The sequence below is a fragment of the Pseudophryne corroboree genome, chromosome 5 (assembly GCF_028390025.1).
Source record: "Pseudophryne corroboree isolate aPseCor3 chromosome 5, aPseCor3.hap2, whole genome shotgun sequence".
NCBI classification, from domain to species: domain Eukaryota; kingdom Metazoa; phylum Chordata; class Amphibia; order Anura; family Myobatrachidae; genus Pseudophryne; species Pseudophryne corroboree.
In genome coordinates, this window is record NC_086448.1 from 813051109 (window position 1) to 813066755 (window position 15647).

A 15647-nucleotide genomic window follows, 5' to 3' on the forward strand; every position below is an offset into this window, starting at 1 on the left:
CTACTTTATCTCTCCCCAAACTTTCATTAATCTCTTCCTAAGTTGCAAGCAAAAGATTACTTTCCTGGATTTTCTGTTGAGTTTAAAAAAGTATCCTGGCCAACTGGAAACGAGAGTTGAATTGTGACATCCACTTCAGTACACATGTTTACGAATCAGCTTTGTCTAAGATGAGCAGTGCCACAGAGACCTGTTTTAATTACTGTTTGAAAAGATAGCGGAAATTAGACAAATTAATATTATTTGGTATTGTATGGAGAGCGCCAAGTAGAGGAAACTCTGAAAAAGTAAAGTAAAGGGAAAATGATAGTGGAATATCTCACCTATAGTATTGGTACATGGCAGAATATGAGCCATGTACTTTCGATGAGAATGCAATCCCTATTAAAGACCAAAGTGTAAGTTGATACTTTAATTACAAAAATCAGTGAATAGTAAACATATGATCTCTGGAGCTCACAGATAATTGGATGTACAGCCAGGCTAAAATGTTCCTTTCTTACGTGTTTAGGGAAAACGCAGGAACACTATGAATTACTGAGGCATATAGTTACCCCTGTGGCAAGTCATACAATAACTCAATGATTGGGTAATTAAAAACACGCATTGTAACAATTAAAACAATATATCAGCACATGTAAAAATGATTAAATATCAGAGACTGGAAAATCATTAAGATAATTAAAAAATATCAAATTCATTATCAATTTTGTTAATATCTTGTTAAAACAAATGTTATAGTTATAAAAAATATATATTTAATTAGCTGATTAGCCATCTTACATTCCACTCCTTGCTAATGGAGTGAGTTTTTTTATTTCAAAAATAGGGGTATGATCTGATTAGTCATTTATTTATATGTCATACTAAAAGGGGGCTCGGGCTGTTATGACGATGAATGCACATCTCAATTAATAATTATTCAAGAAAAATTATGACCCATCATTCTTATAATTTTGTTGTGATCAGACAATAGTGATACATCAGATCTCTGCAGCTATAATTCTTAGAGCCAAGACTTAATCTGCAGCCGAAAAGTGCTACTGTATATTGTACAGTCAATTAGACTAGATCAATACAAGTAAAACTGCATTAGTAACTTCTAAGGGTCATTCAATGCCAAGTTCTAAGCCAGAATTGTGAATGCAATTTTTAATTTATTATATTGTTTTCCTCTACATTTGGTCTATCATTGGTTTCCTTTGTAAGGTCCTCCATACTATACAAGAAGCTTAGTAGCGGGTGACATTAGGTCCATGTGAATCCAGGGTTAGAGCAGAAGCATAATTCATTGATCAGTCCTCCTAATCTACTTGAACTTTATTCTTTAGTCTCAATATTGTGTAGCACTTTTTAATCCTCTTGTGGAAACTTTGACAATTTAATATTACTTGAAGACTTTTCTATCTAATTATTCTCTCTTAGAAAATAAGTTTCATGTTGGAAGGGAAGATGGTTAACTACTTTTGATAATGTATTAATATTCTCTTTTACTTACATGGAGTGCTAACATGTTCTATAACACCCAATATTATTAGAAAATGGGGGTGATGTATCAAATCTTGGAGAAAGATAAAGCAGATAGAGTTAAAGTACTAACCAGTCATCTTATCGCTGCCAGTTCGCAAGCTCTGTTTGAAAGATGACAGGAGCTGATTGATTGCTACTTTATCTCTTTCCACTTTATTTCTCTTCAATGTTTGGCACATGTACCCCAAAGTATGGCAGTTGACCTTACCAGTTACGTTAAGTACAACAGCCAAACACATATCATCAGATTAGTTAGAACTCAAATAACCTAGGAGTAAGTCACTAGTTAGAAATGAACTACAGGAGAGATGGCACTGCTAACCACTGCATCACTGTGCCACCTTGAATGGGCTACTGAAATAAGCCTGATGTAGATTCAATACTGCTTTCTTGTTTGACTGTAACTGGAGTACGTCCTACTTTATTCTGACCTTGGACTTCTAACCAAACAGATAGATATTTTTTTCCTAACAGATATCCATGCATCCTTGCCTAGTCTCTGAGGGGGTCTATGTACTAAGCCTTGGAGAGTGATAAAGTGGACAGAGATAAAGTACCATCCAATCAGCTCCTAACTGCCATGTTACAGGCTGTATTTGAAAAATGACAGGAGCTGGTTGCAGGGCCGGCTCTACCATTAGGCAGCTTTAGGCGGCTGCCTAGGGGCGCCAGCCCCTGGAGGGCACCACTGAATTCATCTAGCAAAAAACTGAAGGATGTGTCTGTATGTGGCCTCCTCCTTATACACTGCGCTGGCTGCTGCCGTGGGTCTAATTATGTGCAGCCACCACTATCAGGCTGTAACACAAACTGCCTAAGTGCTACCTCTGTGCTGATACATGTAACATCAAGTCATGTGAAGGCACATAGAAGGCAGATGTAACTATGGCTCCCGAGGGGCGCCCTCATGGCCACTCCTCATTACTCGGATGCACCTCCTGCAGCAGGGTTGCAGGTTAGGGGGCACCAGGTTGAAGCTTTGCCTAGGGTACCGAGAGACCTTGCACCGGCTGGTTGGTTGGTACTTTATCTGTCCCCGCTGTATATCTCTCTAAAGCTTAGCCAATAGATCCCTGAGTCTGTGTGCCCATCTTTACTATATATTAAAATATCAGTAATCTCTGCAACATTTAAAATGCTTGCATGCTCTCTTTGTCTTGCAGATATATGATGGGAGAGACAATACTGCTCACTTATTGGGAGCCTTCACTGGATCATCTTTGAGGGGACTGACGTTGAGTAGTACATCAAATCATCTGTGGCTGGAGTTTAACTCTGACTCAGATGTGAATGATGAAGGATTTCAGTTGGTTTACACAAGTGAGTAATATTTTTTTTAAAACATAGTTTAGTCAATGGGACTACTTACAGGTTGTCATTGTCTTTATAAAATTAAATGTATAGAGCATAAACGAGAATGCAGAAGTGAGGAAAGGCCTGTTGACTTAACTTACATGCAAAATAAATTGTAGTCATTGTCTGTCCTCTGAGTGCTGAAAAATAGACATTTTCCAAAAATAGATTTTCAGCTTAGATGGTCTTGTTTTATGTTCTAGATGTGTCTACTGTATCTCCCAAACACCTCGGTCTTCCAGCACAGCTGCTTTTATATTGTAGGTGTTAACTTTTCCTTTCTGTTGGCTGATGACAGTTCAGAAACAAAAGGAGTTTGAAAACAACTGCACAAAGTGTAACATCAATTCGTCTAAGCCCAATCATCCAAACACCAACTAGCAGAGCTTTGGGAGCTCTCTGACTGGACACCCATCTGTTTAGGGGTTCTCAGACATGCTGGCACTTGCAGTGGATGAAAGTCCAGGTTTAAAGACCTGGGGAAGTATAAATACAAACAGCCCTGTGTGAGATTATTTAATTACATAGAACTAATCATATTCCGAAAGGCAGTACAGAGAATGTATATAGTCATTGGAGCTTACATTCTAAATTCACTAAATGTATTTTAGGTGATCCAACAGTACCTATGAGAAGTGCACCAACAATAGGCATTTGTTTTATATCTTACTGCATTATATTGTATTTTAAATCATAAATAAACTTATAAACAAGTGAACACAATGTCATTTTTAGCATTGAATCTATTTGCCAGCAATCAATGATTGTTTAAAAATATACCGGTAGCATATGGCTGATAGGTTGACAGTAATAGGTCAACCACTATTGGTTGATATGAATTACTATAGGTCAACATGGACAAAAGGTCAACATTTTTAAAAGGTTGGCATGTCAAAGGTCGACACAGGAGAAGGTCGTCATGAGTTGTTTAATTTTTTTTTTTTTCATTTTCAACTGTTTCATACTTTACCATCCACGTGGACTATGATTGGGTATAGTAACCTGTGCCGAGTTCAGCGGTAGCAGATCAAGGCACCTTACCAGCAGCATAGCGAGCAAAGCGAACCATGCAAGGATGTGGTGCACTAATTGGGGTTCCCAGTAATTTTACGAGTAAACAACACCAATAAAAAAAAACTCATATTGACCTTACTTTTTCCATGTTGACCTTTTTACCACGTCAACCTTTTTCAGGTCAACACAATGATCCACACTCGTAGCATATTATGTGGAAGTGATATACTCTTCTCCCTATGAACATAAGGCTTCATTTTATGGCAACCACAGATGTACTGTACATTGGTGGTCATTCCGAGTTGATCGCTCGTTAGTTGCTTTTAGCAGCATTGCACACGCTAGGCCGCCGCCCTCTGGGAGTGTATCTTAGCTTAGCAGAATAGCGAACGAAAGATTAGCAGAATTGCTACAAAAAATTTTCAAGCATGTTTCTGAGTAGCTCCAGACCTACTCCTAGATTGCGATCACCTCAGTCCGTTTAGTTCCTGGTTTGACATCACAAACACGTCCTGCGTTCGGCCAGCCACTCCCCTGTTTCTCCAGACACTCCCGCGTTTTTGCCTGACAAGCCTGCGTTTTTTAGCACACTCCCGGAAAACGCTCAGTTACCACCCAGAAATGCCCCTTTCCTGTCAATCATTCACCGATCAGCAGTGCGACTGAAAAACGCCGCACGAACACCAGCAAATCTACTAAGTTTTGTGTTAAATAACTTAGCGCATGCGCTCTGCGTACCATTCGCATGAGCATTTAGCAACAAATCGCAGCATAGCGAAAATCGGCAACGAGCGAACAACTCGGAATGACCACCATTGTTGTATAAACTGTAACTTGCCATTTATTAATTACTCTTAAATTAAGCGTTAAAATGTTTCCTGTTCATGCTTGTTGGTTACTTAAAACCAGGTGCAACTGTTTGTGAAACCAAAGTGGTATGTACTGTATACAATATAAGTAATATACTGCTAGAGTTTAATGTTGTTGTGTCACTCATTACAATATATAACACATTAATCAGAGCAATCTGTTCTATTCAGTTTGTCAAACAACACTACAAGACCTGTAACCTTCAATCACTAAATTGCTGTATCAGCATAGGAGCAGTTTTATCTGAAATCATGGTTACCGTGGATTTTTTAATGAAATTTTTTTAAGTGAAAGTTTATTGCAATAACACAACTTTAAGTAACAAAAATTAGTAGATTATGCCATTTAATCAGTGATCTGTAGTTTAACAATACAGTAAATCCACAGTTTTGCACAATAGCGTATGGTGGCAATATATAAATAAATCTTACTGTTAATAATAATGCTTTATAAAGTATATTGGTCAGGATATTACAGAAGTGTAAATTGTCTTTGTGTCACTCACTGTGCAATTTGTATAAATCATTAAATTTGCGTTTTGTTTTTTTTCTCCCAAGATTTTGAACTGTCACATTGTGAAGACCCCGGAGTGCCTCAGTTTGGCTACAAAATCAGTGACCAGGGACACTTCGCTGGCAGCACCATAATATACGGATGTAACCCAGGTTACACACTGCATGGGAGCAGCCTGTTAAAGTGCATGACAGGAGAAAGAAGGGCGTGGGATTACCCTCTGCCATCGTGTATTGGTAAACTATTCATGTTGACTTTATTCAGACACTATTTCTTTATCAAAACATTACGAATCGCACAAATAAATGCAAAGTAGCCAGATACGTTTGCACTTGAAAGTGATTGAGCCATTACAGATAAAGTATAGACACTAAATGGGGAATTCAATTAGCCACAGTAATTTATAGCAGCTAATTAATCCTCTGGGGGTTATCCTATGAGCCCAAACTCAGCACCTACTGTATCTGGGATGTTTTTTCGGGAACCGCTGAGGTACAAAAAAAATCTCCGATATGCAACCTGTTTTCGTTGCTGAGATCACACAAACACCAAGGTCTACAAACTTATTCCAGATCATATATGTTTTTACCCGAAAACTGGTCAATTTTTGGGTGAAAATAACATACTGTACTTCAAATAAATTGCCTGGGGAAAAAAATCGGGCAAAAAAAATCACTGTAAAACATGTTTTTTTTTTAATTCCCTTTAATATGTAACTAAATTTATAGGCAAGGTGGTTGCCAATTGTACCTATTACCAAAGGTGGTGATTTATGTTTTTGCTGGTGGGTGCTTAAGCCTATGATGCCCCCCCTCCGCCCCCCTGATGACCGCCGTGGTCAATCATCTTGTATGGTGAGGGGTCGCACATGTGTCACTTTGGGGTCAGGGGTAATGTTCATTCCCAGGGGTGTGTAATGCTAGTTTCCAGGAGTGCGTAATGCTAGTTTCCAGGGGTAATGCTGGTTGCCAGGGGTAATGCTAGTTGCCAGAGGTGTGTATTACTAGTTGCTAGGGGTGTGTAATGCTATTTGTCAGGGGTAAAGCTAGTTGTCAGGGGTGTGTACAGCCAGCCACAGTCAGCTAGCCCACCCTCCCGCTCCCCTATCCACCCCACCAGCTCGCTCCCTCTCCTCCCTGTATTAGTACTCTGCTTGGAGGCGGAGTTTCACGAAATTATGCATTGCGTCATGACGCAAATGTGTCATTCCATGAAACTCCACCCCCCCCCCCCCCTGAGTGGAGTACTATGACAGAGAGGAGGGGGAGCAGTCAGGACAGGGGAAAATTGCCTGTGCACACTGCTTGAGCACACACCTGTGGTCCCGGGTCCATTCATGGGTGCTCATCATTTTCTGTGGGTGCTTGGGCCAGGGAGCACCCACGGAATTGGTGCCTATGCCTAGTTCTACAAATGGGTAACACTGTCACTGTTCTATATGCTATGGAAAGGTGATGGATAATGGGGTTTATGTACTAAGACATAGACAGAGATAAAGTGGACAGAGATAAAGTACTGTAGCAACCAACACAGCCTGTGACATGGCAGTTAGGAGCTGATTGGCTGGTTCTGTGTGGTCTATTTGCTATTCCTTGGATGATGATAAAGTTGATGAAGATAAAGTAACAGACAATCAGCTCCTAACTGCTGTGTCACAGGCTGAGTTTGAAAAATGAGTTAGGACCTGATTGGCTGGTACTTTATCTCCGTCCACTTTATCTCTCTCCAAGTCTTAGTAAATAGATCTGCTTTCATACATACAGAGGCTCATTATACGTGTCAAATAGCACTGGCTGTAGTACATTTGACACCACCTCCCCCCGGTTCTTTGCAGAACCTCCACTACCAAGACCAGCTTGTCAGTGAGTGTCTAGCTTTAACATGTATATATCTTACACCGATGTTACAGTATTTTACATCAAGTTCTTATTGTACTGTACATAACTCCATCAAGTTCTTATTGTACTGTACACAACGCCATCAAGTTCTTATTGTACTGTACATAACTCCATAAAGTTCTTATTGTACTGTACATACCTCCATCAAGTTCTTATTGTACTATACATAACTCCATCAAGTTCTCATTGTACTGTGCATAACCCCATCAAGTTCTTATTGTACTGTACATAACTCCATCAAGTTCTTATTGTACTTTACATAACTCCATCAAGTTCTCATTGTACTGTGCATAACCCCATCAAGTTCTTATTGTACTGTACATAACTCCATCAAGTTCCTTTTGTACTGTACATAACTCCATCAAGTTCTTATTGTACTGTACATAACTCCATCAAGTTCTTATTGTACTGTACATACCTCCATCAAGTTCTTATTGTACTGTACATACCTCCATCAAGTTCTTATTGTACTTTACATAACTCCATCAAGTTCTCATTGTACTGTGCATAACCCCATCAAGTTCTTATTGTACTGTACATAACTCCATCAAGTTCCTTTTGTACTGTACATAACTCCATCAAGTTCTTATTGTACTGTACATAACTCCATCAAGTTCTTATTGTACTGTACATACCTCCATCAAGTTCTTATTGTACTGTACATAACTCCATAAAGTTCTTATTGTACTGTACATACCTCCATCAAGTTCTTATTATACTGTATATAGGAGGTCATTCCGAGTCATTCGCTCGGAAAATTTCTTCGCATCGCAGCGTTTTTCCGCTTAGTGCGCATGCGCAATGTCCGCACTGCGACTGCGCCAAGTAAATTTGCTATGACGTGTGGATTTTTACTCACGGCTTTTTCTTCGCTCAGGCGATCATAGTGTGATTGACAGGAAATGGGTGTTACTGGGCGGAAACAGGCCATTTTATGGGCGTGTGGGAAAAAACGCTACCGTTTCCGGAAAAAACGCGGGAGTGGCTGGAGAAACGGAGGAGTGTCTGGGCGAACGCTGGGTGTGTTTGTGACGTCAAACCAGGAACGATAAGCACTGAACTGATCGCAGATGCCGAGTAAGTCTGAAGCTACTCTGAAACTGCTACGAGATGTGTAATCGCAATATTGCGAATATTTCGTTCGCAATTTTAAGAAGCTAAGATTCACTCCCAGTAGGCGGCGGCTTAGCGTGTGCAATGCTGCTAAAATCGCCTTGCGAGCGAACAACTCGGAATGAGGGCCATAACTCCATAAATTTCTTATTGTACTGTACATAACTCCATCAAGTTCTTATTGTACTGTACAGAACTCCATTTATTGTGTTTATTATTGTGCTTTACACTAGCTGAATGTGGTGGCCGTTTCAAAGGAGAATCATCCGGCAGAATTTTATCACCTGGATATCCCTTTCCATACGATAATAATTTACGCTGCACGTGGGTAATCGAAGTGGATTTGGGCAACATTGTAAGGTAAAGGCCTATATATTGCCTCACATTTGTCATTACTTAAAAGTTCGATTGCAAAGTTTAGTACAAGGAACATTGTTTAACATTTTGATAACTTGTTCTATATTGTTTGTTTGCTTTTTAATAGCCATCGTTATATAACAGTGACTACAGCTAATTGGAAAACACAAGTGTATTCTACATAGATTTTGGTGGCATTTTGGCTGCATCCTGCGGTGCTTCATTTAATGTTTGCCTAGTAAAAGCATAAAGTGCTTACCAGCTGGGTTCCGCAGTGTCCCATTTAACGCATGTGCCTATTAAACGCATAAAATGTGTTCCAGTGACTCCTGTTTAATTAATGCCAGTTTACGTACATAATGCAGATCCTTTCTGTGTGCAAGAATCACGCTGTTCTATTTGTAACACGTACCACATGTGCCTCAAAAGTTAAATACAGAACATTCCCAACTACATTATGGACCCCAATTAGTGTTTACAGAAGACATACATTTCTGTGCACTCATGCATACCAAAAAAAGGAAAGATTGATTTTTAAAAGGGAAAACGAAAGTTGTTTGTATTTGTTATTTTAAGTTTTACAAATGTAGCCGCGGTCATCGAACCCGCCAGCCATAGTAAATGCATTGTGCGATTGTGGATGCGACTATTCGCACCTGGGTGCGTGTAGTCACTGACGTGATATGTGCGCATGTGCGTACACATCACGACAACGATGAACATTGCTATATCTGTACTTGGAAAGCTGGATAGCTGCACACTCAGAGATCAGTATTATATTAATCTGAGTGAATGTATATGATTCATCACCATACGTTCACTCGGGATCCGGTCTGAAGATCGACAGTGTCTAGGTCGACAATGTTTAGGTCGACCACTATAGGTCGACAGTCACTAGGTCAACATGGATGGAAGGTCGACAGGGTTTCTAGGTCGACATGTGCTAGGTCGACAGGTCTAAAGGTCGACATGAGTTTTTCACATTTTTTTATTTTAATTTTTTCATACTTAACGATCCACGTGGACTACGATTGGAACGGTAAAGTGTGCCGAGCGAAGCGGCAGCGGAGCGAAGGCACCATGCCCGAAGCATGGCGAGCGAAGCGAGCCATGCGAGGGGACGCGGTGCACTAATTTGGGATCCCGGTCACTCTACGAAGAAAACGACACAAAAAAAAAATCCTCATGTCGACCTTTAGACCTGTCGACCTAGCACATGTCGACCTAGAAACACTGTCGACCTTCCATCCATGTCGACCTAGTGACTGTCGACCTATAGTGGTCGACCTAAACATTGTCGACCTAGACACTGTCAATAAAACGAACCACACCCGTTCACTCACAAGGACCCCTATTCAATATTAAACGCAATGTTGATTTAATTAGGGGGTGCAGTCAACTACAGTATGTCAGGACTAGAATATTTGAAGAAAAGAGAGAAGGAATTCTGTATTGTCGACGCACTAGAAGAAACTAATTCTAAAATATAACCTTTATTAGATATGTATTATAATATGATTATGATTAATTCATTTTCCCAAACTACAGTGAAACATAGAAATTAAAATCACGGACAAACAAGTAAGTGAATCTAAACAGAAGATTGAAAAAATGTGAATAAAGAATTTAAAAAGCGTGTCCACGTGTGTTTATAAGTGTATCATTATACTCAGAGTTACTATATTGGTATAAATACCATGGCATTTCTACACCCATCCAATATTATTCGACCACTGTCAGTATCTATAGTGTCGATACATACATATAGTGTTGACCACCAACAGTATCTATAGTGCCGATACCCACTACTCTGACTTCAAGGACTTAGGGATCATATGTAATCTTCTGTTTAGATTCACTTACTTGTTTGTCCGTGATTTTAATTTCTATGTTTCATTGTAGTTTGGGAAAATAAATTAATCACAATCACATTTTAATACATATCTAATAAAGGTTATATTTTAGAATTAGTTTCTTCCAGTGCGTCGACAATGCAGATTTCCTTCTTTCTCTTCTTCAAACATTCTATATCTGTACTTGTACAGTATCTACAGTTATTTTACTTTATATGGAAAATACAACTGTTGCATTATTTAATATAACTATTACGGACATTATTCTCTTGCGTGTAATGGAACGTTACAATTTATAGCGCACATGTGCTGTGGTATTACTACGACCCTGGTCACAGTGCCCTGGATGCGGCAACATGATTAACGTGCTATAGGTGTTTGGGGGAGAATACGGGGGCATTGCAGAAAACAGGGTCATGTCAGCCCCATTTTCTGGGTGTGCCTAAGCCAGTGGCTGCATCCTGCGTCCGTTGCAAGAGTCAAGTTGGAGTGGAGTCCTAGATAGTAGAGATGTGACAGAGCCTAGTTAAGAGATAGCGGGAGTATATAATATACTAGTAACATATTGACTTTAACTGTATAAAAACTAAATGTAGATACCAAATAATCAGTAGAATAAGATGGTGCTGTAGACGTGGAGGACAGTGACTAAGGTCATATGCTATGAGTCCGGTGAGCAGAATAGATGAGAGCACTGTTTCTAGGGCAGTCTAGGTTCTACAGCACCTTAGATAATAATATTTTTATTTAAATAGCGCTATTTCTCCAACAGGACTCAAGGCATTTAACAGATAGAATTAACATAATACAGTACAGAAACAATCGTGTACTGAAAAGCTTTTCGTAAAGTACAGAGGTCATGGAGATACTAAAGGGGCATTAAGGAAATGCTGAGTAAACAGGAAAGTCTTGAGTCTGTTTTTGAAAAGATTCTAGAAAGGGGGTCTCTTGTACTGTGCGGGGAAGCGAGTTCCACAGAGTCAGAGCCACATGGCTAAAAGCTTGACGCCCCAGATGAATGGTGTCTCTCTCAATATTGGCATCATGAAGGTGAATATTACTAAAGGATGTTTAAAGGAGATACAGGTTGAGTATGACATATCCAAAATGCTTGAGACCAAAAGGATTTGGGATTTTTCAGTTTTTCTGAAGATTTGTATACTATAATGAGATATCTTGGAGGTGGGACCCAAGTCAAAACACAAAATACATTTATGTTTCATTTACACCGTAGGCTGAAGGAAATTTTATGCAATATTTTGAATAAAGTTGAGCATTAAACAATGTTTGTATACACTGAACAATCAGAAAGTAATCGTGTTCCAAAAATTCAGAATTTTTGAATATTTCGGATTTTGGAATTTTGGATACGGGAGAATAATGTTGCTGATGGGGTAATACAATGGAAGCAGAGACATTAAGATTAGAAACAATGTGAACAGACCAGTTAGACATGTAATGTGAGCAGGCAATGGTGGTATATGCTGGAGAGGCGCAAGGAGGAATTAAAATTAAAGCAGACAATGGGAGCTGTCAAGGGAGTGAGCAAACAAGAGGGAGAAATCGGAAGTGGCACAGGCAAGCTGAGGAGACCAGGTGACAAAAAGACAGCTAAAAATCAAGTAATCAAAAAGGGGTGAGAGGGCAATGGACAGAAATCCCACCGCCAACAAGAAAGAAAGGCAATATGGGAAAAACTCAGATAGTTTCCTTACTTGCACATCTGGACTTTAACGATGAAGAACGTTGATCAAGGGACAAAAATATTTAAAAAATATCACTGAAAGCTTCTGTGTAATTTTTCTGTTCAGTAAACTGACCAATATTTTTGTGATTAAAAAATGTTTTGTTTTTCTTTTTTTTACTTTTTGTTTTGTTTTATTGAATGGTGAGAATTTTATTCTTTAGAAGAGTCTCTTTACTTTTCATTTCAGTGTTTCCTTGAAAGTAATATTTATTTCATGAGCAACAATCTAACCCACATCCTGCCCTGTTTGACATCCATTCTGATGACTTTTTCTTTAGGCTATAATAGGCTACTGGCTAGCAAAGGTCAATTACAGCCATATAAATCTATAGATATACAGTAGAATAATGTAACTAGAAATGGTGGTGCGGAACTATTTTCTGGTATATGATCATGTTACGTTTTAGTCTGGTTACGTACAAATGCGTTTTGTCTTTATTTACAGTCTTCAGTTCCTTGCCTTCGACACAGAGGCGTCACATGACATCCTTCGGGTCTGGGATGGACCTCTGGACAATGAAATGCTACTAAAAGAAATTAGCGGCTCTCTCATTCCTGAAGGAATTCACAGCACTCTTAATATTGTTACAGTACAGTTCGACACTGATTTTTACATCAGCAAATCGGGATTTGCAATTCAGTTTTCAAGTAAGTCCTTCTTACTTTCCCCAGTACAGCACCTCTGCTGCCATTGAATTTGTACATATTAAGGCTGCATCTGGTTATAAGGCCACTGATAGATTAAGTATTGTACAGTGGGAATAGCTAGAGTACTAGTAACTTAAATTTTTTGTTGTCTTTAATGGTAAAGGATGTCATTTTCGCAAAGTGCGGTGCAGAGGGGTAACAAGAGGCAGAATAAGTACAAAGAAGCACTGATATGTCCCTTTGATACTGTTGCCCTGTATTTATCTTGAAAGGTGCCCAAAATTTACGTGGAATGGCCACACACCCACATACCAGTAAACACCCTCCCCTTAGTACTAGCTGTTATATTTCCCCATTGTCCATAGGTTTCCTGTGCAATATGGAAGCATTTGTGGAGAAACAGAAGTAAAGAGGAGGCGTTTGTGGAATAAATGGAACTGAAGATAGTTTACTAATGTGCATTGATAACTGAACTTATTTTTAAAGTGTTCCATGTTGGAATGTCGTTGAAAGCCACAACACACTATCTTATGGGGGGATGGTATACAAGGTCACTTACCTGCTCCAGATGGCAATGACAGTTTCTGGGTACTGGTGGTTTTAACTCTAACCCTCCCCATAGTGACTAACCCTATCCTCCCTTCCTGTAGCTTAACCCTAAACCTCCCCTTAGTGCTTAACTCTAAACCTCCCCCTAGTGAATAGCTCCAACCTCCAATTTCTGTAGCTTAACCCTAAGCCTCCCCTTAGTGGCTCAACCTAACCCTCCTATCACACAGTCTAACCCTTTCCCTCCCCTTATTGCTTAACCCTAACCCTTCCCCAGTGCTTAACACTAACCTCCCTTCCTGTAGCTTAACCCTAGTTAGTGTCTAACTCTAACCCTCCCCTCCACAGCCTAACACCAATATTGGTATTCTGAGAAGGTCAGGATTTCACATGTCAACACTTCAGATTCCGACATTGTGAACATGTCGGCATACCAAGGGATGTTGGCATGTTGCCTGTTGACCTTTAAGCAATGTCTACATCACAACTGTAGACATTGTTGTGCTACAGTTAAGACTATTGCCATTGTTAATGTCAACTTAATGACTGTATACCATTATGGAGGCATATTTGTCAAATTTTATGCGAAATCCATGAAAAAAATTGTATTCCTCGTTTCATCTCATCAGATGCCTCTGTGGTAAAAACTGCGTAATTGTAATATGCAGGCTACAATGAGATAATGTCATCTACATATGAGTTTAGCTAAGACGGTCAAGCTCTGAACGCTAAGCTTTTAGAAGCATGGCAATTTGGATATTTAGATAGGGATTGTATTTTTGATTGCAGTCCCCATTTTTACAATCACAAATGCAATGATGCATGGAATATTTAAATAGGGATTTCTCCAAAGTCCCCCCAAAAATCAGCTATCATTTTGGCCTTAAAACATAGGACCCAATAAGGGGATCACGAACATTGTAAATTATTAAAGATGCACTGGTCTTTATCGTTCAATGGGGGTCATTCCGAGTTAATTGCAGCCAGCAACTTTTTGCTGCTGCTGCGATCAACTGGTACACACCTATGGGGGAGTGTATTTTAGTTTAGCAAGGCTGTGATCGCTTGTGCAGCCCAGCTAAGCTAAAAAAATTTCAAGCAAAAGATGACCAGCCCTATACTTACTTACCCAGTGTGACGATCCCTGCGATTCTGGAGCCGGCTTTGACGTCAGACATCCGCCCTCCATTCTTCTGGACACACCTGCGTTTTACTCACCACTCCCCGAAAATGGCTCCAAACGCTCCGGATCCGCCCTGGCATGACTCCTTCCTGTCAATCTTCTTAGCGGTCGGCTCTGCGACCGCTTCCTTTGCAAGTCGTGACGTAACCCAGCGACCCCTGTCGCCGGGCAACATCGTACACACGCACTGCGGCCACCGTGCATGCGCATTCCGTACCCGTTCGTACCGCAGCGATAAACCGCTGCGTGCGAACGGATCAGAATGACCCCCAATGATCTTCTGTGTTTTCTACATACGGTAGAATACCAAATGTAGCATGATTTCTATTAAAGCAAATTGGTGATTTAGATCAGTGCAATTCTGTGCAGTGTTTCTGTATGATACAGGAAATGGTTATTATATAAAGGACAAAATTATGGTCATTTGCAGAATTATTTTCATATTTTTAATTACATTCTGCTAAACTTACATAAAAGTGTCAGTAATTATCACTTTGATGTGCAGATTCAATATAAATGAATTCCTTTGAATGTATACTTTGCTAATTACATGTCACATCATCATCTGAATATCATGTTTTTCTAATTAGATTTTGTCTTTCAAAATGTAAAAGTTTTCTTCAATTTAAAAAATAGATTGTTAACTGTCTTATACGTTTGTACTTATTCATTTTAAATCTAACACCCTCAGGATAAATGTACAATGTATATTACGTTTTCTAAACACTGATGATATACCATATGACAACATTCATCTACAGTAATACATGTAAAAATTCACACATGCAAAATATAACTCATTTACATTTAGTTTTAACATATTCAGACATTTCAATATAAGTTAATTACATACATCATTATAAACAATATAAAAAAAAAACTGCCTTGCAATGTCAAAATAAGTTGCAGTATTTCACTTCATTCTGTATTTGCTTTGGAGACTAAGAGGCTGATTCTGTGCCTCTGATGTTATGCGAATTCCACTATAAAGCCAATCCCTGGTGTGCATCCATGTGTCT

At 39.3% G+C, this 15647-nt stretch overlaps 1 protein-coding gene across 1 annotated transcript in view; it reads left to right on the forward strand.

The window, feature by feature from the left end:
* CSMD3 (CUB and Sushi multiple domains 3) overlaps nt 1–15647 on the forward strand; it is a 1529921-nt gene that overhangs the window by 885444 nt on the left and 628830 nt on the right. Inside the window, exons 24-27 of the mRNA XM_063924487.1 lie at nt 2694–2850; nt 5325–5516; nt 8525–8651; nt 12694–12896. Of these exons, the coding sequence (XP_063780557.1) occupies nt 2694–2850; nt 5325–5516; nt 8525–8651; nt 12694–12896 (679 nt within the window). The remainder of the gene's footprint in view (nt 1–2693; nt 2851–5324; nt 5517–8524; nt 8652–12693; nt 12897–15647) is intronic.